Source organism: Equus caballus, chromosome 13 (assembly GCF_041296265.1).
Source record: "Equus caballus isolate H_3958 breed thoroughbred chromosome 13, TB-T2T, whole genome shotgun sequence".
In the NCBI taxonomy this organism is placed as follows: domain Eukaryota; kingdom Metazoa; phylum Chordata; class Mammalia; order Perissodactyla; family Equidae; genus Equus; species Equus caballus.
Genome location: NC_091696.1, coordinates 52825212 through 52846956, shown reverse-complemented (window position 1 = coordinate 52846956; position 21745 = coordinate 52825212). Strand labels below are relative to the sequence as shown.

The window sequence follows — 21745 nt, the reverse complement described above, 5'->3', positions numbered from 1 at the left end:
CTGGGTCTCCGGGTTCCCCACCACGTGGTGAGCGCCCCGGGGCTGGCGTGCCTGGGGCGCCTCCCTGGGGACCACAGGGACCGGGAAGCAAGGGCTCCGCCAGGGCTGTCCCGGACCCTCCACACCCCGCCCCCAGGTTCCGCCTCTCCTGCCAGAAGATCATCGCTCACAAGCTGTTCGATCACGTGGTCCTGGTCTTCATCTTCCTCAACTGCATCACCATCGCCCTGGAGAGGCCCGACATCGACCCCGGCAGCACCGTGAGGCGCCCTCCTCGCTGGGGGAGGGGCCGGGGTGGTGTGGCGTGCGCGGCCGGCCCCTCCCACTGTCCTGTCTCTGCAGGAGCGCGCCTTTCTCAGCGTTTCCAACTACATCTTCACCGCGATCTTCGTAGCTGAGATGACGGTGAAGGTACCAGCGTGTCCAGAGAGCCCCGGGGTCTGTCCCTCTGGCCTCCCCCCCTACTCCGTCCCGCCCAGCAGCCCCCACCTGCTGGGCCTCTGTCCCACACTTCAGTCTGCAGCGCCGCCCACCTGGGCCCCTCCTCCTCTGCGCCTTACCAGGTGGTGGCCCTGGGCCTGGTCTCGGGTGAGCACACCTACCTGCAGAGCAGCTGGAACGTGCTGGACGGGCTGCTGGTCCTGGTGTCCCTGGTCGACATCGTCGTGGCCATGGCTTCGGCCGGCGGCGCCAAGATTCTTGGAATCCTGCGTGTGCTGCGCCTGCTGCGGACGCTCCGGCCTCTGAGGTAGGCGGGGCCGGGGAGGGGTGGGTGGGGCTTCGGCGGGAGGGCGTGGTCAGGGTGGGTGGGGCTTGCTAGGGGCGGGCCCTTGGCGCACTGTGCGCTCCGCCTCGTGGCTGCTCCCTCTGGTGGCCCAGCAGCTCGTCTCCTGTGCCCCGCGTCCAGGGTCATCAGTCGCGCTCCGGGCCTCAAGCTGGTGGTGGAGACTCTGATATCGTCGCTCAGGCCCATCGGCAACATCGTCCTCATCTGCTGCGCCTTCTTCATCATCTTCGGTATTCTGGGCGTGCAGGTGCGCAGCCCGGCATGTCCGTGGGTGTCCCCGCCGTGGGAGGTGGTCTCTGGTCGGCAACTGCACGGCAGCCCCCGGAGGGCGGAGGGCGGAGCGGGCGGGGAGACCCCCGTCTCTGCCGTGCTGCCCCTGGAGGCCTCGCGTGCGGGTCTGGGGAGCCGGGGCTCAGGGCCGGGCCTCTGGGTGACCGGGCGCCCCGCCCAGCTCTTCAAGGGGAAGTTCTACTACTGCGAGGGCGCCGACACCAGGAACATCTCCACCAAGGCCGAGTGCCGGGCCGCGCACTACCGCTGGGTGCGGCGCAAGTACAACTTCGACAACCTCGGACAGGTGGGTGGGCGTGGGTGGGGCGAGGTGGGGGCTGGGGCGGGGCTGGGGGCCTGATGGGGCGGAGCCGGCGGACCCTGCGCGGGACCACCGCGCTCCGGAGCCGAGGGCGCGTCTGCAGAGCCAAGGCCGCTGTCTGGTCGTGTGGTCCGTGGGGGGTCCCGCAGGGGTCTCACCCGGGAGGGGGCAGCGCGCACGGTAACACCCCGCTCTGGTCCCGCAGGCGCTGATGTCCCTGTTCGTGCTCTCGTCCAAGGACGGCTGGGTGAACATCATGTACGACGGGCTGGACGCCGTGGGCATAGACCAGCAGGTGCGGGCGGGCGGTGGGCGACCCTGGCCCTGACCCTCCGAGCAGACCCTGTTTTTCGGAGCTCTTTGGGTCATATCAGGGCCTCTGTCCTCGAAAGCCCGTCTTTGGCCTGAGAACTCGCGGAGAGTTGCAAGTGCCGGGGCCACAGCTGCCCCCTGCAGCCCCTCTCTGGCCCGGCGGGCGGCGGGACCCACGCGCCTCTCCTCTGCCGCAGCCCGTGCCCAACCACAACCCCTGGATGCTGCTCTACTTCATCTCCTTCCTGCTCATCGTCAGCTTCTTCGTGCTCAACATGTTCGTGGGCGTCGTGGTGGAGAACTTCCACAAGTGCCGGCAGCACCAGGAGGCGGAGGAGGCGCGGCGGCGCGAGGAGAAGCGGCGGCGGCGCCTGGAGAGGAAGCGCAGGAGTAAGGCGCTCCCGGCGGCGGTGGCGGGTGGTACCTGCGCGCCGCCCGCCCATTGCTCGCCCCTGCGCCCCGTGCGCCTGTTCCAGAGCCGGGTTCCAGCGGCTCTGAGGTCGCGCGCCGCGTGGCCGGCTCTCCACACACTCGGTGTTGGGTGTGGTGGACGCCCAGGCAGCCTCGCCCCCAGCTCCCTGCCCGCCCGGCTCCCCTGGGCTCCCAGCCCCCGCCTCGCCCAGTGGCTCTGCTCGCTGCCCGCCTTGCCTGGGCCTGCATGGGGGCCGGGACCCCGGAGGAGGGGACCAGGCAGGCAGGGCGGCTGCTGCAGGAGGCAGGGATCCCGTCCCAAGTGGCACCTGCGATGGATGAGGCCCCCAATTCCCATCTCCCGTCGCTGCAGGGGCAGGCTCACCCCCCAAGTCCTCACACCACATCGCTGTCCAAGACAGAGAGAGGGTCGTAGGGCAGCCCCACCCAGCTTGGGGACAGGGAGGGCTTCCTGCAGGAGGGGACCCTTGAGTCCCCCTTACCCAGACCGGTGTGGAGCGTTCTCACCCCGCCCCACCGCGGCCAGCTCAGACCATCTCCTTGTCTTTCCAGGCACTTTCCCCAACCCAGGTACCTCTCCCCGCCATGCATGTCTTAGCCCCCACTTGTGACGGCCGTTGCTCAGGGCTGCAGGGTGGCCTGGTCCCGTTACTCCGCCACTGCCTCGCGGAAGGGCAGATGTTGCAGGCGGGTGCCAGGCCACCGGGGTCTGCTGCAGGGTGGGCACGGGACGGCTGGGGGGGGGGGGCGCCAGGCGTCAGCGGGAGGGGGAAGTGCAGCCAGCTAGCCTGCCTAGTGTCCACGCTGCTGCCTCCGAGCTCACGTGTGTTTCTGTGCCCAGCTTGCATGCCTGCCTGTGTCTCTGCCACGCTCTGGGACACCTGCTGGCTTGTGGCTACTCTCTGTCCTCAGTGCTGGCCTGGCCCAACTGGCCACCAGCCCCTTTGGCTGCACGAGCTGGGCTGAGCTCTTTAGTGACTGCATGCCAGACCAAGGGGCCTGAGGGTCCCGGGGAGGTTCGTTCCCCTCGGCCCCTGCTTTCCCAGGCCCTGGGCCATCGGCTGGGGCAGCCACGGCTCTCGCTGCATGGTCACCTGCCTGTGGGTGGTTCTGTGGCTGAGGCAGGTCTTCATATGCAGTGGTGACAGCTGTGTCCGCACCCAGTGGGAGCTCAGGGAGCACTACTGTGCTAACCCTAAAGGGGTTACTGCAGGCAGAGCATTCACTGCAGGCCGGCATGTTGGGGGACGCACGACCCACCCCCCAGGTCATGGCCAACAGCCTCGGGTGGACCAGAGGTCCAGCACATCCCGGACAACGGGCAGTGTCCACTGGCCTCTTGGAGGATGAGGAGGGGAGGGACTTCCCCTGGTGGCCAGAGCGGAGCTTGTGCCCAGACTAGGCAATGGGGGGGTTCCGGGCAGGACTGGCCCTGCCTCCCAAGAAAGCTCCCTTCTGCCTACCTTCCATCGTTGAGGTCTCCCTGAACCCCCTGCCCGCGAGAATAGACCACAAAGGCCCTAATCTGGGAGCCCCTGGCAGGGAAGGGTCTGGGCAGGGCCCAGGTGGGGTCTCAGCTTCCAGGCCCACTCCTGGGGCCTGCCCTGGGGCCGGGGCCCCCACAGTTGAGGAGGTCGGTGGATGACCTGCCCCTGGGGCCCACTCCCACCCAGGCCTTCCTGCCGGTGTTCTCCAGCTAACAGCAGGAGCCAGACTCACAGGGGCCACTTCTTACCTAGAACAGGACCCCATTCCTGGGAGAAATTTCCTCTCCCAATCTCGTGCAAACTCCTCACCTCTGAGCCTGGGGCCCTCCTCCAGCCACCCTTGCACGCCAGCCTCCTGGGAGGTGAAGAGGGCCAGCCGTCCCGGTGTCACCAGGGCATGGGCCACACTCACGTCGCCCTCTCCTTGCAGAAGCCCAGCGCAGGCCCTACTATGCCGACTACTCGCCCGCCCGTCGTTCCATCCACTCTCTGTGCACCAGCCACTACCTCGATCTCTTCATCACCTTCATCATTGGGGTCAACGTCATCACCATGTCCGTGGAGCACTACAACCAGCCCAAGGTGGGCTCGTGCCTCAAGACCCCGCTCACCCTGCCTCCAGGACCCGCTGCAGGGAGACGGGCCCCCAGGGGCTGCGGGTCGGGGCCAGCGCTCAGCAGGGTGGCTGGATGAGCAGGTGCTGCCCTGAGAATGGGGGACGTCCCACGTCTGTGGCCCACACTTGGGTTGATGTGTGTGGCGCTGAGGCTTGAATAAAGAGTCCTTCTTTTAAAATCGGGTGAAAGTCCCCAGGCCACCTGCTCTGGCCGGCCCTCGCCTGCCCTCCCCGCCCTACGAGTGGTTCCATCTCGAAACACTGACCGAGGGAGCGTCCCTGAGTCAGCCTTTGCAGGCTGTGGGTCTCAATCCAGGAGAAAGCCGGGCTGAGGAGGGGAGCAGGCGGGAGACACGCCGGTGTAAGGTGGGCAGCTCTCGCGTTGCCCGGTCACAGCTGCATCTCTGTCATTTCATTAAGGGAAGGATGCGTCCCCCTCTCCAACCAGAGGAAGGGAGCCGGCTCAGAGTAACAGGGCCTTTGAACCGGATCCCACTGGCTTTGCTTGAAGCTGAGCTCTGTGTGTCTCTGCCCTGGGCTGTGGGTGGGACCTGGTCAAGGCTGGGCCAGGAGTCTGGGCTCCAAGTTGGCAGGCCCCCCACCTGAGGGTTGTCGTCGAGATGTTGCACGGGTGAAGCCAGGTGAGGTCCCCAGGCCTGGCACAGGCTGCATACAGCAAGTGCTCGCTCAACACCTGGGCCTCAAGAGAGAGCCACCCTGTGCCGGAGGTCAGTGGAGGAGAGAGATGAGCAGGGTGACCAGGCTGGGTGCCCAGTGTGCAGGGCAGGGAGGGGCGGGCCAGGCCCAGCAGGGCTGTCCACAGCCTGCTGCTCCGCCCGCAGTCGCTGGATGAGGCCCTCAAGTATTGCAACTACGTGTTCACCATCGTCTTCGTGCTCGAGGCCGTGCTGAAGCTGGTGGCATTTGGGTTCCGAAGGTTTTTCAAGGACAGGTGCGTTTTTCAAGGACGGTACACCAGCACCCTGGAGGACCCTTGGGGCTCTTGGGGGCAGGCAAGCGCTGGCTCTCCTCGCCAGGGCCCCGGCCTGAGGTCTACAGGGTGACTGTGCTGAAATGAGGGACATGCCCCACGGGTGACAGAAAGGGACTCCTGCTCGTGCCCCCGGGTGGGCTCTGAAGGGCTGGGGGTGCGGAGAAGGAGGCGGTGGCCGATGCTGAGCCGCGTCTGCCCGTCCGGCCGGCCCAGGTGGAACCAGCTGGACCTCGCCATCGTCCTACTGTCCATCATGGGAATCACGCTGGAGGAGATTGAGATGAACGCGGCCCTGCCCATCAACCCCACCATTATTCGCATCATGCGCGTGCTGCGCATCGCCCGCGGTAGGCCGCCCCCCGTCCTCCCCGGGGTCCCAGGCACTGTCAGGAGGTCCCTGCTGTGGTCCCCATGGCCCGGGCCCAGCAGAGGGGGTTCTAGTGCTCACTGGCCCCCAGTCTCCTTTCTCATCACACCCTGAAGCGTGTGCTGGTGGACAGTGCTGGTGATGGGGAGTCGGGGAGGCAGGGGTGCTCCAGGGTCTCGGCCAGCCAGGGGAGGGTCAGACAGTGCGGCCCCCCCGCCCCACTAATGCTTGGCTCCCGGCGCTAGTGCTGAAGCTGCTCAAGATGGCCACGGGCATGCGGGCCCTGCTGGACACGGTGGTTCAAGCCCTGCCCCAGGTAGGTCAGCAGCTCTGGGTCCTGGTTCCCTCCCAGCCGCGCTGCCCCAAGGGTGGGCATCACAGATGCCCCAAGAGGACGAGGCTACAGGGAGGGCCTGGGTTGCCGTCTCCCATTCTTTCATTCGTTCACTTGGTCATCCGGTCGTGTGACAGCCGTGGTTACATGCACACACGCACCCGTGTGCAGGGAACAGCCCAGCTGTGCTCGGAGAGATGGTCTGCGTGCCTTCTGGGCCTCATTCCTTCTGGGGAAGACCAATAGCCGGTGCCCATCTGCCCAGTCCGATTCTGGAGGCAGTGGGATTCAGGTTGAGGGCAGAGGATGTGGCTGGTGGGCTTGTCTGAGTTTGGGGACCACTCCCAGGGCTCAGGTGTTGTCTGCAGGCCTCTGTCGTCCTTAGAGCCGCCTCAGGCCCTGCATCCTCACTTCCTGTGCCCAGAGCCCCTACCCTGGCCCTCTCTGGGCTGTTGACCTGAGAGTCATTGTCCATCTGTGTGGCAGCCAGTCCCCGACCAGCTGTCCACCCACCCATCCACCCGTGTGTCCATCTGTCCATCCTCTAGCCCTCGTGGCCAGTGTCTGTCCACCAGCCCAGCATGTTTCTGTCCACCCGGCTGCCTGCCCAGGCACCCTCTTCCTCCTCCGACAGCTGCCTATCCACCCAGCACCTCAGCTTTCCAACGATCTGCATACCCACATGCACACTGGCCCCCCATGCCCTCCCACCTTCCAGGGTCCCCTCGTCCCCTCGGCAGCATTCCTCAGCCCTGTCTCATCTATTCCCAGCGTTCTTGTGCCCACCAGCGTCTCTGGGAGTGATGAGAGGGGAGGTGGGCTGGAGCAGGTGCTGGAGTGGGGAGCAGCCTACGTCAGGGGCACAGGAGACACATGAAGATGGAGGGTCCCCCCACAGAAAGCAGCATGAGCACATGCTGGGAGGGTGGGCCTGCGAGATTCGTGAGACCCTGCCTGGAGGGCAGGGCGAGGCCTCCCTCAGTCTACAGAGCTCCAGCCTGGGCCTCAGCACAGGGCCCCCGCAGCTGGAGGCCGGCTCTGCCCGGAGTCTGCCAGAGCCCCAGGGAGGCCTCCTAGGGCCTGGGGAGCGAGGAGGTGGAGGCGTGGGTGTGGGGGGTCCTGGGTGCAGGGTGAGCGTGGGGAGCAAGGAGGGGCAGAGGCTGGCAGAAGGGCCTTGGGCTCTAGGCAGGACAGGTGCCCCTGGGGGCCATGGGAGCTGCAGGCCCGGAGGGTCAGGTTAAGAACTGGGCTCCGAGGCGGCCCCTGGGACTTCAACCCACTGCGCGGCTGGGAACGTGGGGGGCGGGTGGCGAGGTGGGGCGCCAGGTGCCGAAGGCCGGGCAGCGGGGGCTGATCTCTGCTTCTCTCCTGTGTAGGTAGGCAACCTCGGCCTCCTTTTCATGCTCCTGTTTTTTATCTATGCTGCCCTGGGAGTGGAGCTGTTCGGGAGGCTCGGTGAGTACAGCCACTGCGCACCCTCCCCGCGGGCCCAGGGCCCAGGAATGTGCGGGCTCATCCCTGTGCTCAGGGACCACACAGCCTTGCCTCTGTGCTTGTGGCCTGTGCAGCCTCACTTCTGTGCGCATGGCCCGCGCAACCTCACCCCTGTGCACACGGCCTGCAGACAGCTCAGTCGCTGGTGGGCTGAGGTGGGGCTGCGTGGCCCCTGTCATGTCCTCGCCCTGGCTCCTTTTCAGCCCTTCCCTGCATGAGGCAGACACACACATGGACAGGCTTACATGTTCACACCCCAGCCAGGAGGACAGAGCCACACGTGAGCATGAGCAAGTGTGCAAACACAGACACACCCACACAAACAGAGGCATTGACGTGAACTGTACGTGGTCCCCAGGAGACAAATGCTGCAGGACATCCTTTTAAATTGTCCCCAAGGATTTTCGTAGACCCCACCCCAGGCCTGAGGCTCTGGCCACTCTGGGCAGCTCAGTCCCCGTGGGTCCCTCTCCCCTTCCTGCCGGGGTCTCCTGAACACTCGGTGGCACTGAATGCTCAGTGGCTTCCAGGAGCCACCAGCAGGCCTGTCCCTGAAGTGGCTGAGGTGGCTGTCACAGCCCAGGGTCTGCCCAGAGGGAACTCCTGGGACCTGGCACCTGGTGCCCAAGACCCCAGGCCCGACTCCTCCTGGCCCCTGGCCCAGTGTCCAGGACGCCTCATGCCCCAGGGCAGCCTCACTGCCCTGCAGGGGCCCGAGAGTGTGCTGATCTGAACCGCGGGCCTGGGCACAGGCAGTGCCTTCCTCTGGGCTGAGCCAGCGCCAGACTAGTGCCAGGGGCTTGGCCTGTGCATCCTCAGAGGCAGCGTCCATCCAGAAAGCCCTAGATCTGAGGGCAGGCTCCAGGCCACTCTCCCGAGGCAGCCCCCACGCCGAGGAGGAGCTGCCACACTCTGCTTTGAAGGGATGTGGCTCCCCAGAGGTGTCCCCTACGGGCGCCCACCTGCCAGGGGCTCTGAGCTACTGCCCTGTGCCCAAGGAGCACAAGGGACAGTGCAGGGCCCACGGGTCATGCTCGTGTGTGCACGGCCCCCAGAGCGTGTGGCTGACCAGGCTTGATCTCCCCTGCAGAGTGCAGCGAGGACAACCCCTGTGAGGGCCTGAGCCGGCATGCCACCTTCTCCAACTTCGGCATGGCCTTCCTCACGCTCTTCCGTGTGTCCACGGGGGACAACTGGAATGGGATCATGAAGGTACTGCTTGGCCTGGGGACAGTGTAGTGGGGTCTGCGGGGCAGCCTGCCGGTGGAAATGAGAACCTGCCCGCACCCTGTCGGCCCGCAGGACACGCTGCGGGAGTGCGCCCGCGAGGACAAGCACTGCCTCAGCTACCTGCCGGCCGTCTCGCCCGTCTACTTCGTCACCTTCGTGCTGGTGGCCCAGTTCGTGCTGGTCAACGTGGTGGTCGCCGTGCTCATGAAGCACCTGGAGGAGAGCAACAAGGAGGCCCACGAGGATGCCGAGCTGGATGCCGAGCTCGAGCTGGAGATGGCGCAGGGGTCCCCCACCCACCCCCAGCCCGTGGCCCAGCCGAGCCCGGGGGCCGGGCCAGATGCCCCCAGCCTCCTGGTCGTGCGTAAGGTGTCCGTGTCCAGGATGCTCTCGCTGCCCAATGACAGCTACATGTTCCGGCCTGTGGCACCCGCCTCGGCCCCTCACCCCCACCGGCTGCAGGAGGTGGAGATGGAAACCTACGTGGGCAGCGCCCCCTTGGGTACGGCCCCGCGCGGTGGCAGCCAGAGGACGAGGGCCAGGCAGGTGGGGCGGGTGGCCCGGGCAGCAGCGGCTCGGTTCAAGTGCCTTCTCGTCCCAGGCCTGGTGGCTTCTGCGCACTCGCCGCCTGCAGAGTCCTGCGCTGCCCTGCAGGTCCCTTCGGCTGCGTCCTCCCCAGCCCGGAGTAGCGACCGTCTCCATGCCCTGCCCCCTCATGGCATAGCCCGCTCCCCCAGCCTCAGCCGGCTGCTCTGCAGACAGGTAGGAAAAGCCCCCCAGTCCTGAAGCCGAGGCCCGGGGGCTCCCTGGGGGATCCCTGTCCCCATCTGAAGGCAGAACAGCAGGGGAGGGGGCGCACCATGTCTCTAGAGCCTGTGACAACAGTGTGCCTGGCCATGGGAACTTAAGTCCCCTCCTTGGGCAGCGGCTTCGGTCTCCCTCGGTGCCCCCACTGACGGTGTCTGCAGGCCTCGCCTGTACTCAGCCTCGCCCCTGCCCGCCTGCAGCCGCGGCTCCTCTCATTCCCTGTTCTCGGGGTGTCTGGCTAAGCTGGGGTGCACAAGGCGGGGCGGTGGCCTCAGCCCAATTCTGAGCTCCTGGGGTCTCCTGGGGCCCACAGCAGGCTCTGCCCACAGGAGCTCAGGCCCCAGTCCCACTTCTCGCAGCCTTTCCCCAGCGCAACCAACACTGGCGGTGGCCCCTGCACTCAGGCTGGTCCCCAGGGTGGCACGGGTGGGGCTGGGGCCAATGACAGCTGCACCAGGGGCTTCCAGCCCCGTCTCACCCTGGGTCCCTAGTCTTGGGGGATTGAGACCCCACCCTGGCCTTGGGGTAGGGAGGGCTCCCTGAGCCCCTGGCTGGTAGCCAGTCTCTGCCTGGTCTCACCTGACCCCCATGCCCTTCCAGGAGGCCGTCCCCACCGACTCCCTGGAAGGGCAGGTCGACAGCCCCAGGGACAGCGGCCCTGGCTGGGGAGAGCCTGGTGGGAAGACCCCTGTGAGGCAGGCGTCCCTGGGGGCCTCCCTGCGGACACCACCCCGTTCCCCGCGGCCCCCTGGCATCCGCATCCGCAGGCACACTCTGGGACAGCGCTGCGTCTCCAGCCAGCCACCGGCCCCCAGTGGGGAGGAGGCCGAGGCCCCAGACCCAGCCGACGAAGAGGTCAGCCACATCACCAGCTCGGCCCGCAGCCCCTCCGCCTCGCCCTCGCCCACGCCCACTGCTCGTGGAGTGGCGGGCAGTGAGCCGGACCCGCACAGGCTTTACGGTGTCGACACCCAGGGCTTCCTGGACCAGCCAGGCCGGGCGGACGAGCAGAGGCGGCCCCCAGTGGAGCAGGGCAGTGGGGACGGCCGCCCGGAGGCCGGGGAGGGGAAGGCCCGAGCCCTGGAGGCTGAGCTGGCCCTGGGGGCGCGCAGGAAGAAGAAGATGAGCCCCCCCTGCATCTCCGTAGACCCCCCTGCAGAGGAGGAGGGCACAGCCCGGCCCCCCGCAGCGGAGGGCGGCAGCACCACCCTGCGGCGGAGGACGCCGTCCTGTGAGGCTGCGCCCCACAGGGACTCCCTGGAGCCCACAGAGGGCCCGGGGGTGGACCCTGCTGCCAAGGGGGAGCGGTGGGGCCAGGCCTCCTGCCGCACGGAGCTCCTGACTGTCCCCAGCTTTGTCTTCGACGCCCCTCTGGGCGTCGGGGGCACCGGCGGGGACCTGTTCTTGGATGGTGGTCACGATGTGTCTCCAGAGCCCAGAGGTTCCTCCTCGGGGGCCACAGCACTTCCCGAACCCCACAGAACAGAGCCTCCTATGTCCTCCGGTGACCCCCCAGAGAAGGGGCAGGGGCTGCACCTCCAAGTGCCCCAAAGCCCCCCAAAGAAAGAGGGGTCCCCCCCAGGCACCCCCATCCCTGGTGACAGCGTGGACGAGCCCGTGTAGCTCGGGGCACAATGCCACACATGCTTTGGCACCGGGATTGGGCACGCCTGGCAGGTGGCAGCCCCCGGTGGGGCTGTGCGCGGAGCCGGCTCAGCCGCGTGGCAGAGGCAGAGGAGCCAGCGGACGACAGCCCGGGGGGAGGGAGGCGAGGGCCCGGGCCAGGTGGAGCTCAGAGGGGGCCCCTTGGCCGAGAGCCTCCGTCCTGTCGGTTCAGGTTTGAGTTTTGCCAAGTTTGGCTGCACTGGCCTGAGGCCGTGCAAGTGGCCTGGTCACGGTACCGTGACGAGAGCGTTGCATCTGTGGGATGAGGGCCAGAAAATGACCAAAAGAAGGAAGGCAGAGGAGCCAGCAGAGCCCGTCCTCACGACCACTTAGTTTCATAGGGAACACGCGCTTAGGGCCACTTGTGCCATCGTCGCCGGCGGCCCGGTCCCCGAGGCCACCGCGGCCACGCTTCACCGCCACTCACACTCCGAGTTCTCATCCATGTGTCTCCACCCTCACGCTGTCTCTCCGTCCCCCCCCTCCCACGGCCACCCCCACCGCTCTGTCCACTCAGTGTTCCAGAAAACACCCGCTGACTTGGGTCTCTGGGAAGCGGCTGGTCGCCAAGGTGTGGGAGCCGCGCAATAAGACCCCCCTGCCCGCCTCCGACGGGTGGCCGCGGGGCCGGGCTGAGAGGTCTCAGCTGACTGACGCCCCTCGTTTTGTTTCGTTTCTTTTATAAATTCAGGTTAAACTTTGCAATAATCTGGTTCAGAAAATTTGGCTCTTCAAGTCAAGGGGAGGGGGAGGGGGAAAACGGAATAAACATTAACTTATTTAAGAAATGTGTGGATTACTGCCATCGGAACGGGTCCCTCTGCGTGGGAGGGTGGTGAGCCGGTGCCTTGTGAGGGCACAAGGTGGAGCTGGGTGAGGCCGCCCACCCCTGGCTCCAGCGCTGGCCACCCCCAGCAGGGCCTGGGTGTCCACAAAGCCTCCTGCCTCCTGCGGTCCCACTTAGGCAGATCCACACGTAGCAAGCTCCCCTCCAGCGGGAGCAGCCAAACCACACGGCACCATTCACTCTGAAGAACCAAGTCTGACTCCATGTAGGAGGAAGTTTCTGCCAAGGCTCCCGCAGGGACAAGTGCTGTGCGGGCAAGGTGGGGGGACCCCCATGAGGATAGTTTCCTGGCTGGGCAGTCAGTCTAGGGCACCCCACACAGCCATCTCCCTACCTCGAAAGCCTGACCCTTGACCCCACCCCACGTCCTGCTGACTCTCAGGGTCCATGGCTCATCCACAGCCCCGCTGCGTGGACGCCCGTACTCCCCGTGACATCAGGCACAGAAGAGAACTTGCAGTCCCTCGAGGGTCCTGTGGACGGCAGCTGGCAGCTGAGCCCAATGTAGCGCCGGCTGTGGGCTGGGTTCCAGGCCCTTCCCTCTGTGTAGCCAAGCAGGAGCCCACCGTGGCTGGACAGCAGGCCTGGCCCACCATGGCCACTCCAGTGTGGTCTGCGTGGTGGGAGGCACCGTGGGGGGCTGTTCCTGGCTGAGGCCAGGGCCTGTTGGCTCTGACCCGGGTGGGCAGTGAGTCCCCAGCCCAGAGTCCGGGCCTGCAGTCAGAACCCAGCTGTGTAACGCCGACTCCATGGGCACGTAAGTGTTGCGGGCGGGGCCCGCCCCGCCCCGCCCCTCCCCCCCGCCCCGCCCCTCCCCCCCGCCGCTCCCCTCCCCCCCCACCCCACACCTGCACAGCCCCTCCCTGCAGGTGTTGAGGGCAGTGCCAGGGCTCCCTCTGGTGGACACACGGCGAACTGCAGGACTCCAGGGAGCAGGCCAGGCCCTGCGAGGGTGGGCATGGGGGGCACAGAGCGTGGACGCCTACCACTGGGGTCTGCAGACCTTGCTGTGTGCCACCCTGACAGATGATTGCACCCCTCAAGCCTTAGTTTCCCCATGGGGAGAAGACACTGAGCTGGGTGGAGCAGGGCTGCTGCAGGCCTCTTTCTCCAGGCGCAGCGTGTGCCCTGCCAGGAGGAAGGAGGGGGTCATGGGTCAAGGGTTGGAGACCAAGCGGGAGAGAGAGGTGACCTGGGCTCCGTAAGGAGGCAGGGATACGGCCGTAGACCTGGGGCCAGTCAGGGCGGCTGCAGCCCTCAACCCAGCTCTCCACGCCGGCCTGCAGCCAGGAACAGCTGCAGCAAATCGCCAGCAATGTAGTGGCTTAAAGCAACCCAGGTTTATCGTCCGACAGTTCTGGAGGTCGGGTGTCTGACTCAGGTGTCATGGCACCAAGGTGAGAGCAAGGCAGCGGCCTTTCTGGAGGTTCCAGGGAGAGGCCCTTCCGGTTGTTGGCAGGAGTCAGTCGTTCCTGCGGCTGTAGGACGTGGCCCCACTTGTGTTGCTGGCTGTAAATTGAGGGCCAGCCCTGCTCCTGGAGACCACCAAGTTTCTCGGCTTGCGGCCCCTTCCCCCAACCTCAAAGGCAGTGACGGTGGGTCAGGTGCATTTCATGTCGCGTCTATGACCTCCTGTGTGGACTGTACCACTTTTGAGAACCCTTTTGATGACCCGGGACCCCCGGTAACCGGGGCTCATGCCCCTCTCGAGCTCCCTAGTCCTAATTGCAGGCTCAGAGGCCTTGCCCTGTGGGGATTTGGTCACGCGTCCTGGGCATCAGGACATGGACATCTTTTATTGGGGGGGGGGGGAGTGGGCGTTATTCTGCTGACCGCAGGAGGTCGTGCAGATCAGGGTCAACGGTCACAGGCTGGATGGGAGGGAGAGCTGACCCAAGCCCTGTGCAGAGAGCATTGGGCCACCAGGACGCAGGAGACGAGGAGGAGGAGGAGGCCGGGAAGGAAGAAGCCGGCGAGGAAAACGAGAGGGGGCCCGGTGAGCTGAGGGCGCACAGGCCCCGAGGCCCCTGAGGCCAGGATGTAGCCATGGATCCAGCTCACATAGGCAGGGACGCGGGTGTAGACCCCAGGTCGGTCAGGGCGGCCACAGCCCTCACCCCAGCTCACCACGCCAGCCTGCAGCCAGATCCCGCCCACCTGGCAGACCAGAGGCCCTCCGGAGTCGTCCTGGGGGTAGAGTGGGGTGAGGACCAGGATGCCAGGGAGGTGGGGAGCCTCTTAGCCAGGCTCCAGGACCCCCCATCCTCCGCCTCCCCTACAGGGCTCACCTGGCAGGCATCCCCAGGGCCCCGGGCGCACAGCATGTCCGGCCGAATGGGGCTGGCCCCTGCACCAGAGTAGTCCCGGCTGCAGGTCTCTGTGTCCACGATGGAGACTTCTGCCTCCTGCAGGATGTACGGGGACTGCAGAGGCTCTGGGGGCAGGAAGAGAGAGACCAGCTCTGCGACGTGAGGGTCACCCAGATGCAGACCCGCACGTGGCGACCCCAGACACCCTCACACGGTGTGGCTCACACGCTGAGACCTTGGTGTGAGCGGACATGGGACAGACTTTGGGACGGGGGCTACCGGGGCAGCCTCAGCTGGCTAGCACCGTCCCTCCCAGCGCCTCCCTGGGCCAGTCCAGCCTGCCTCCATCCCCACGGGGGCTGTGGGGACTCCTCACCTCCCTCCCTCGTGTAGCCCCAGCCCGTCACCCAGCACGGTGTCCCCGGGGGGAAGTCGGCCGAGGCCTCGGGGAGGCAGATGGGCAGGACCCGGCTGGAGAGCGTCACAGGGGTACTCAGCTGCAGCAAGGCGATGTCCCCGCTGGACCCCGGTGCTCCCGGGTGGCCGGAGTACAGGTGGATCTGCCTCACAGCGGAGAAATGGGGGGACAGAGTGATGGTCAGCTGCCCCAGGTGGACTTGGTAGTCGGATGCGTTCAAGGACCTGGGAGGGAAGAGTAGGTAGGTGTGAGGGCGCCGGCTGAGCCCAGACCCCACCCCCCTCCCCACCCCCACCAGGGCCTGATGTCCAAAGCTTTCCTCCTCCGCTTATATGGGGACATCAGGCCAGATCCTGGAAGCAGACAGCAGCCCTGCCCTCCAGGCCCCAAGGACTGAAAAGCATCCTGGGGGGAGGGGAACACGAGATCCTGTCCCCAGGTGGGAGGATGTCAGGCTGCGCTGGAGGCCAGTGATGCTCTAAGCCCCACAGACTGCTCCACGTGAAGAAGGAATAGGTGGCGGGGTGGGAGGGAGCTGCCCGCCTCCAGAGGCGTGCAAGGACGCGCAGGAGCCTGGCACTGGCCGGGCTTCAGAAACTCCCGAGGCCGATACCAGAGTCTGGCAGCTGAGGGTGCCCTCTGAACCCTGGGGCTGCACGAGGTGTGTGGTGATGTGGTTCCCCCCTTTTTACTGAGGGGGAAACTGAGGCCCAGAGAGGTCAGGAGTGAGTCAGGCCTCTGCTGTCTGCCCCTGCCCTGGGCAGGCCTGGGCCCCTAGGCTGCCTCCGCTCACCCCAGACACTCACTCGGAGAAGCAGTGGGCAGCTGTGAGCACCCACTGAGGGCTGAGGAGAGCCCCTCCACACACGTGCACTTTCCGTAGCCGGAGGCTGGCCTGCCAGGGCCACGCGCCAGCCTGGGCAGCGTGACCCCCAACAATGCGGCCTTCTGCATTCGGAACCTGGGGCTGGCCGCACCCTAAGATGTAGGAGGCAGGTTCTTGGTGGGAGATGCATAGAAGCCTGCTTCCTCCAGGAAGCCTTCCCTGACCACCCTGTCTACCAGATGCTCCCCAGAGCATTGTGGGTGAGAAGAAAGGACCCCCAGAGCCATGAGTATGAGTGCCCTCGTCTGGGTTTCTAAGCGCTGTGCCCCACAAAGCATAACCAGGGTGTCTCGGTCCAGGGGGTCATCCAGAGCGGGGTCCAGACACCCGCAAAGTGAGCCTGGAGCATCTTGCTGTGCCAGAAAGGAAGGGCCAGGAAGGAGGGGCTCAGTGGATGACGGGGACCCGTTCAAAAGACCCAGGAGGCTGGGGGGACAGGCCCCAAGTGATTAGTGGGGAGGGGGGTCCTTCGAGGTGATGGAAATGTTCTGGAACTAGAAGACGTGGTGGCTGCACAACACTGTGCACTAAATGCCTCTGAATCGTTCACTTTAAAATGGCTCTTTTTGTCTTAGGTGAACTTCACCTCATTATATTAAAGAAAAAAAAAGCAAAACACTTAAGACACAAGAGCCAACTGGGAGGCATTCCCACTGGTCAAACCTGGGATGGACTATTTTGAGCTTCAAAATAATGATGAGAATAAATTATAATCCACAGAGGTGAATAACGAGCCCACACTGATGTAAAGAGCTAAGCTGGATGGATGATTGACAGGTATGGATAGATAAGTAGAGAATAGGTGGATGATAGACAGGTGACAGACAGACGGACAAAAGAGTGATGGCTGGATGGCTAACCCATGAGGAAGGCAGCCCTGGGCATGCCTGCTGGTTCATGTGGAGGGAGTGAAATGACGGAATAAGAAAGACCCATGGCAGGTCGATAGTAATTGATTCAGATGAGAGTCATCGATAGACAGTGAAGTTCAGGGAGAAAGCTTGGTACGTGGCAGGCGTTTTCATAGCCTCCGTTAACTGCAAAGGGAGGGAGGTTGTCTTTCGGGAGGGACAGACCCTCACCGAGAGGTTCAGGAGGAGACTGGCTGTGCGAAGACGCGTCACCACCCCAGACCCCAGGGAGGGCCCTTCACCTCTGGGGTTTTCCTCCCAGCTGAAGCCCCACAGGAGGCGACCCCTCACGCCAGCCCTTCCCGCCCCCCTGACACACCTGTTGGGGACATCTCTGGGTGCAGGACCCTGCAGGAGACACCTAGGGAAGGAGGCAGAGGAGCAGGTTGACGGATGAGAGACGGAAGGGGCTGGGGGATGGGAGGTGGGGGGCCGGCTCTGACCCCCCTCTCACAGCCCCAGAAGGGGCTTCCAGGCCCACAGGCCAGTGCAATGCCCACCAGGCATCCAGGGACCCCTGGGGTGGATCCTCTTGTCCTGAACGACTGGAGCCAGGGTCCCAGCCGGGGAGATGGGGCCTGGCCAGGCAGCGCTGGATCAACTTGCTGTCATCCCTGGCTAGGCTGGGTGGGACCAGGAAAGGGCCATAAATGACAGCTGGGAGGCACGGAGCACAGCCTCAGGCCTCGGCCTCGCCTGGTTCCCACCCCTCCAGGTCCGGCTCAGAGGAGGAACTCACCTGGGGTCCGGGGCCCTGGTGGCTGGTGCCATCACCCCACACATGCACTGCTCTCCCCACCTGATGACCCGGTTGCCCAGCGAAGGGGAGCTGGTCCCACGAGGGCCCCACAATGGGCAGGTCTCTCCCTCTCTTGGCCCAGAGCCCTCCTCATGCTGATTCCACCAAGGCTCACAGCCCCCCTGGCCGGGGGATGGCCGTCTGGCTGAGAAGCTCCAGCTCCAGGATTGATGGGTAATAACGTGACCCCCAGGAGGAGGCCAACGGGGTACAGGTGCCCCTTCCATTCCCCCACCCACACACCCAGGCTGGGTCACCCACCGAGCATGGCCAGGAGCAGCAGAAGGCCACCAGAGCCCAGGACCATGGTGTCTGCACACTGCAGGTGTCAGGAGGGTCCACCCGGAGCCTTGGACATGCTGGGTGTGGGGTGGTGGGAGGGGAACAGCCCATGTACCTGCTGTCAGGGCAGAGAGGGAGCATGGAGGAGGAGCTGAGGGCCAGGCTCCTCGGGCAGGCCCCACCTCTTCCTTCTGCACACCCGAGAGTGAGGGTCCCCTCTGTTGGTCCCACGTGGAAGCTGTCGCCCAGCAGCGAGTGGCCAGCTCGGGGGTGCACAGTTAAAACACAGCAGGGTTAGCTCGGACCCCAGGCGTCCTGCCTGCAAACTGAAGCCTTTTCTCCTCACCCAGGCAAGGGTGGGGGGTCAGTGCTGCCCCCTCCAGGAAGCCCTCCCTGGTTCCTGTGGGGCACACTGTCCCCTCTCCTCTGTCCTCCAGGAGCCTGGTCCTGGGGGTTCGTCAGGAAGGTCCCAGCTCGAAGCCCAGATGGAGCCAGGAGGAGACAGCTCAGGCCCCCGCGACTGGTGTCCCTGTGCCAACCCACCCTCCCCAGTGTCCCTGTCCCTACCCCCGTCCCTGGGTCCTGTGGTCTCCACCACAGATCAGATGGGCACAGCAGCCCAGCCCAGGACAGGCCTATCCCAACCGTCATCTGTGCGGCCAGGGTCTGATGACCAAGCTGATTAGGGGACCCTAGGACTTTCCTGCCTCCCCCCTCCCTGCCAGCTCCAAATAACAGGTGGTGTTGTGGGTGCCTCTGAGATCCCCTCTTAGATGTGGGGAAACTGAGGCACAGGTGGGGGGAGTTACCTGGTGATCCACCAGGATGTGGCTTCTCGGGGCATAGACTTGTCCCCTCCCTGCCAGCACTGGGCCCCAAGCCGCGGCTCAAAATTGTGTGTCCCAGGTTTATGTGACAACGAATAAAGTGGACAACAGCACCACCCTCTGTGTGCGGGGCCTTTGCTGAGCTTGTGGTGGCCACACACCAGGGAGGGGGATCTTCCCCGGTCAGCCCAGAACATGGGGAGCAGGGTTGGAGTCCAGGCTGCCCCTCCCAGGGCCCAGGAGGCCTGCTGTCACCCACTGTAGGGGGCAGGGGCAGGTCTGGAGGAACCCAGGTCCTCTTCCCCCTGAACCCCCAGTGCCATCCATGGGTCCCCACAGGAGGGACCTCAGGGCACTCACGTGTCCTGGTTCTATTCTCCTGCAGCACTGGGGACCCCTCTCCCCCTGCACCCATCACGCAGCTCTCTGCAGAGCCCGCGACGCCCCCAGGATTCCACGCCTGCTGTCGAGAAAGAAACTCCAGACACCGTCCATGTTGCCCCTCGACGACTCTGTGACACGGTGCTCTTTCTCTCCCCGTTTGTCAGGAGAACAAGCTCAGGCAGAGGGGGCATCCCGCCCTGGAGGGCCTCCCCCGAACCCTGGGGTGGCGCTCCTGGCCTGGGGGTCTCCCACAGCCCAGCAGAAATGGTCACGTGGGTCTGCATGGCACTCCCCTCGGGAGGACCCCTGGATATTCCCATGTCTTGGACGGGACCCTCCTCTGGGCCGCCCACCCCAGCACCAGCCGCTCCCGTGGCTGAGGCTGCCTGTGGGCCCCACCAGGAAGGGCAGACCTGACCCTGCCTGGCGCATCCATGCTCACTACTGTCTGTAACAGTGGCCACACTGAGATGGGTCTGGTCTCAGGGACATGAGGACACCCTGGGTGTAAGCGTTCCCCAGCCTGCTCCCCTCCCCCACCCCAGGCAGCTCAGGTCTGCGGCTCTGGGTTCCAGCGCCCAATCCTCGTCTTCCCACCCCCACCCTGTCCACACTGAGCCTTTCCCCTGAAACACCCCTCCCTCCACACTCCATCCAGCCCAAGGCCAAGTGATACAGGCTTAAGAAAGTTCTGGAAGTCATCACCCCAGCAATGGAGAGTGATGGTCCCTGAGTAGGATGGGGGAGGAGGAGTGAGCTCCTGGGGAGCTGGCCACGCCCCGCATTGGTCAGCAGTTTGTTCCTCTGGCGGTTCTGCTCCTCCTCTGTCAATTAGGCTCTTAGAGTTCTGGGTTTCTTTTCATCATTTTGGGATTCTTAACTGAATGGATGCATTAACCCTTTGTTTTCCACAGTTGCTGAAAATTCTTTTGTTTGCTTTTTAAAGTTGGAGGTGTTTGTGTTTATAGATTGAGGATTTGATTATGCACACATGCACACACACGGAGGGTCTAGTCCAGGTGGCACCGGGGGGCTGGCCAGTCCCAGTGGGGGTCAGAGTCGGAGAGTCGGAGAGAAGAGACAAGGTGGGGGGGGGGAATTGATCAGTAAATCGGTGGATTAAGGGTGGGAACCAGGCTTCACACCAAAAGGGCAGGACAACATGCTGGAATAACCCTGCGCTGTGGAATTGAGGGGGTTCATGGTTTCAGTATAGCTATGGAACTGTAGACATGATGTGTGAGCATGTGTGTGCGTGTGTGCATGTGTATGTGCATGCACACATGCCTTCCCTACCTCTGTCCGGGTGGAACCCCCAGTGCCATCAGCAACGCCAACCACCTGCATCTGGGTCCGTCAATACTACTCACCACCGAGAGGAGCTGGGCCCCGGAGAAGTGACTGGAGCAGGGCAGGTCCAGAGCGGCCAGGAATAATCTTGTGAGAAGAAATATTCAGAGAGAGACAGAAACGTCCACAAAGAGACATGAACAGTAGTGTTCACAGCAGCTTAATTCACAACACCCGACACAGGAGACAGCCAGAAGCCTACCCTCAGGCCAGTGGATAAATGCCCTCGGGCACCCCTGCGATGGGCCACCAGCTGGCAACACAAAGGAATACAGACGCAGAAGGAGACAGACAGTCGAGCTGATCGCCGTGGGTGAGAGCCTCACTGGAGGGGTGGGAACAAAGGGGCCACCCTACGTCACTATGGGAATGGGCGCAACTGTGAGACTGTGGGCAAACCTGGCACAGCTCTGTGCTCTGGTTGATGGAGTTCATCCCGCAGGGGACAGGGGTCGGTTCCCACACCGCCGCACAGGACGTGAGAAGTGCAGGATTCAGGCAGTGGGTGGAGAGGGGTGAGAGGTCGCAGATAAGGGGAGGAGGCCGGAATGATCCGCATGGTGATGGATCAGAGCCGGAGACTTGAGTCTGAAGTCGTGTTCAGCTTCATGTCAACAAAGACGGATCCGCATAAAGCTGTGGACAGATCCGTGCACGTACAGCAGGGAGCTCGCACACAGCCCTCGCTCTGTCGGCCGAGGGCCTCGAGGCGGTGACACCCCAAGAGCGACAGGCACACCCGGTGCCCAGACCTGCGCTCCTAGAGGCATCCTCCATGGATGAGAGCCTGGCTCCTTGGAGAACGGCTGACACCAGGACCAGGGCAGGACGTGCACAGGAGGAGCCCGGAGCCTGAGAAACTGTCCTGCCCAGAGGAGCCCAGGGAGACGAGATATTTAAATGTCGTGTGCGGCCTGGATGGATCCTGGGACAGAGAGAGGACGTTAGGGGAAACCGAGGGAATGTGGATAACCTGTGGACTTATTACTGCAATGCTTCACACTGGCTCATTATTACAACCAACGACTCACCCAGTGTGAGATGCTGATGATGACGAGCCCGGGGACAGGGGCTGTGGCGTGTCTACACTGCCTCTGCAATTTTTCTGTAGATCTAAACCTGTTCTAAAATCAAAAGTATATTTAAAAGAAAAAAAAGAAATACAGAAGGGCAGCTCGAGGCCCAGACAAGCCAAAAGGAGACAGCTCAGGCCCCAGTGACTGGAGTCCCCGAGCCAACCCACCCTCCCCAGTGTCCCGGCCGCATCCTCATCCCCTGGTCCCGTGGTCTCCACCACAGATCAGACAGGCACAGCTGCTCTAACTGTCCTCTGCCCGGGGCCTGATGACCGAGCTGATTAGGGGGCCCGAGAGGGGCCGGAACTGTCCCGCCTCCCCCAGCTCCTGGCCAGCTCCAGATCACAGGCCGGGCTTGTGAGCTTCTGACACCCTCTAGGTCAGTGGTCACCTCTTAGATGTGAGGAAACTGAGGCACAGGTAGGGGGAGTTGCCTGATTGGCCAGGATGTGGCTTCTCAGGGCACAGACTTGTCTCCTTCCCGCCAGCACCAGGCCCAGAGCCACGGCTCATAAGTGTCTGGCCCATGTTTGCCCAGA

General features: G+C 64.4%; 2 protein-coding genes across 10 annotated transcripts in view; one reads left to right on the top strand and one right to left on the bottom strand.

The window, feature by feature from the left end:
• The window catches only part of CACNA1H (calcium voltage-gated channel subunit alpha1 H), a 68689-nt gene extending 56784 nt beyond the window's left edge, over positions 1-11905 (top strand). The window contains exons 19-35 of one of the 8 annotated variants that reach the window (XM_023616677.2): positions 137-260; positions 343-411; positions 564-748; positions 908-1034; positions 1239-1364; positions 1585-1674; positions 1889-2081; positions 2676-2693; positions 4041-4192; positions 5069-5178; positions 5434-5567; positions 5833-5903; positions 7298-7376; positions 8506-8627; positions 8718-9147; positions 9247-9407; positions 10053-11905. In XM_023616677.2, coding sequence (XP_023472445.1) covers positions 137-260; positions 343-411; positions 564-748; positions 908-1034; positions 1239-1364; positions 1585-1674; positions 1889-2081; positions 2676-2693; positions 4041-4192; positions 5069-5178; positions 5434-5567; positions 5833-5903; positions 7298-7376; positions 8506-8627; positions 8718-9147; positions 9247-9407; positions 10053-11075 — 3214 coding nt within the window. In that variant the 3' untranslated portion in view covers positions 11076-11905. Of the gene's footprint in view, positions 1-136; positions 261-342; positions 439-563; positions 749-907; positions 1365-1584; positions 1675-1888; positions 2082-2675; positions 2694-4040; positions 4193-5068; positions 5179-5433; positions 5568-5832; positions 5908-7297; positions 7377-8505; positions 8628-8717; positions 9148-9246; positions 9408-10052 lie in introns of all 8 variants that reach the window. The other 7 variants (XM_070231196.1, XM_070231194.1, XM_070231197.1 and 4 more) reach the window with 7 other exon arrangements.
• Positions 11906-12823: 918 nt separating this feature from the next.
• On the bottom strand, positions 12824-17696 carry TPSG1 (tryptase gamma 1). Of its 2 annotated transcripts, none has more exons than XM_023616886.2 (6): positions 17549-17696; positions 16808-16849; positions 15498-15669; positions 14650-14915; positions 14253-14398; positions 12824-14151 (listed from the first exon to the last, which is right to left on the bottom strand). In XM_023616886.2, the coding sequence occupies exons 1-6, from the start codon at positions 17592-17594 to the stop codon at positions 13822-13824; spliced, it is 1002 nt and encodes a 333-aa protein (XP_023472654.2). In that variant the 5' UTR covers positions 17595-17696; the 3' UTR covers positions 12824-13821. The 2 variants fall into 2 exon arrangements, with proteins under 2 accessions (XP_023472654.2, XP_070087290.1); XM_070231189.1 differs by lacking the exon at positions 17549-17696 and adding an exon at positions 16989-17534.
• Positions 17697-21745: the final 4049 nt, after the last annotated feature.

Coding starts and splice junctions, on each gene's coding strand:
- TPSG1 (XM_023616886.2), bottom strand. CDS start 17,594: ATGGTCCTGGGCTCTGGTGGCCTTCTGCTGCTCCTGGCCATGCTCG. Junction 15,670..16,807: donor CCCAGAGATGTCCCCAACAG/GTGTGTCAGGGG, acceptor CCTACATCTTAG/GGTGCGGCCAGCCCCAGGTT. Junction 14,399..14,649: donor GGGCTACACGAGGGAGGGAG/GTGAGGAGTCCC, acceptor TCCTGCCCCCAG/AGCCTCTGCAGTCCCCGTAC.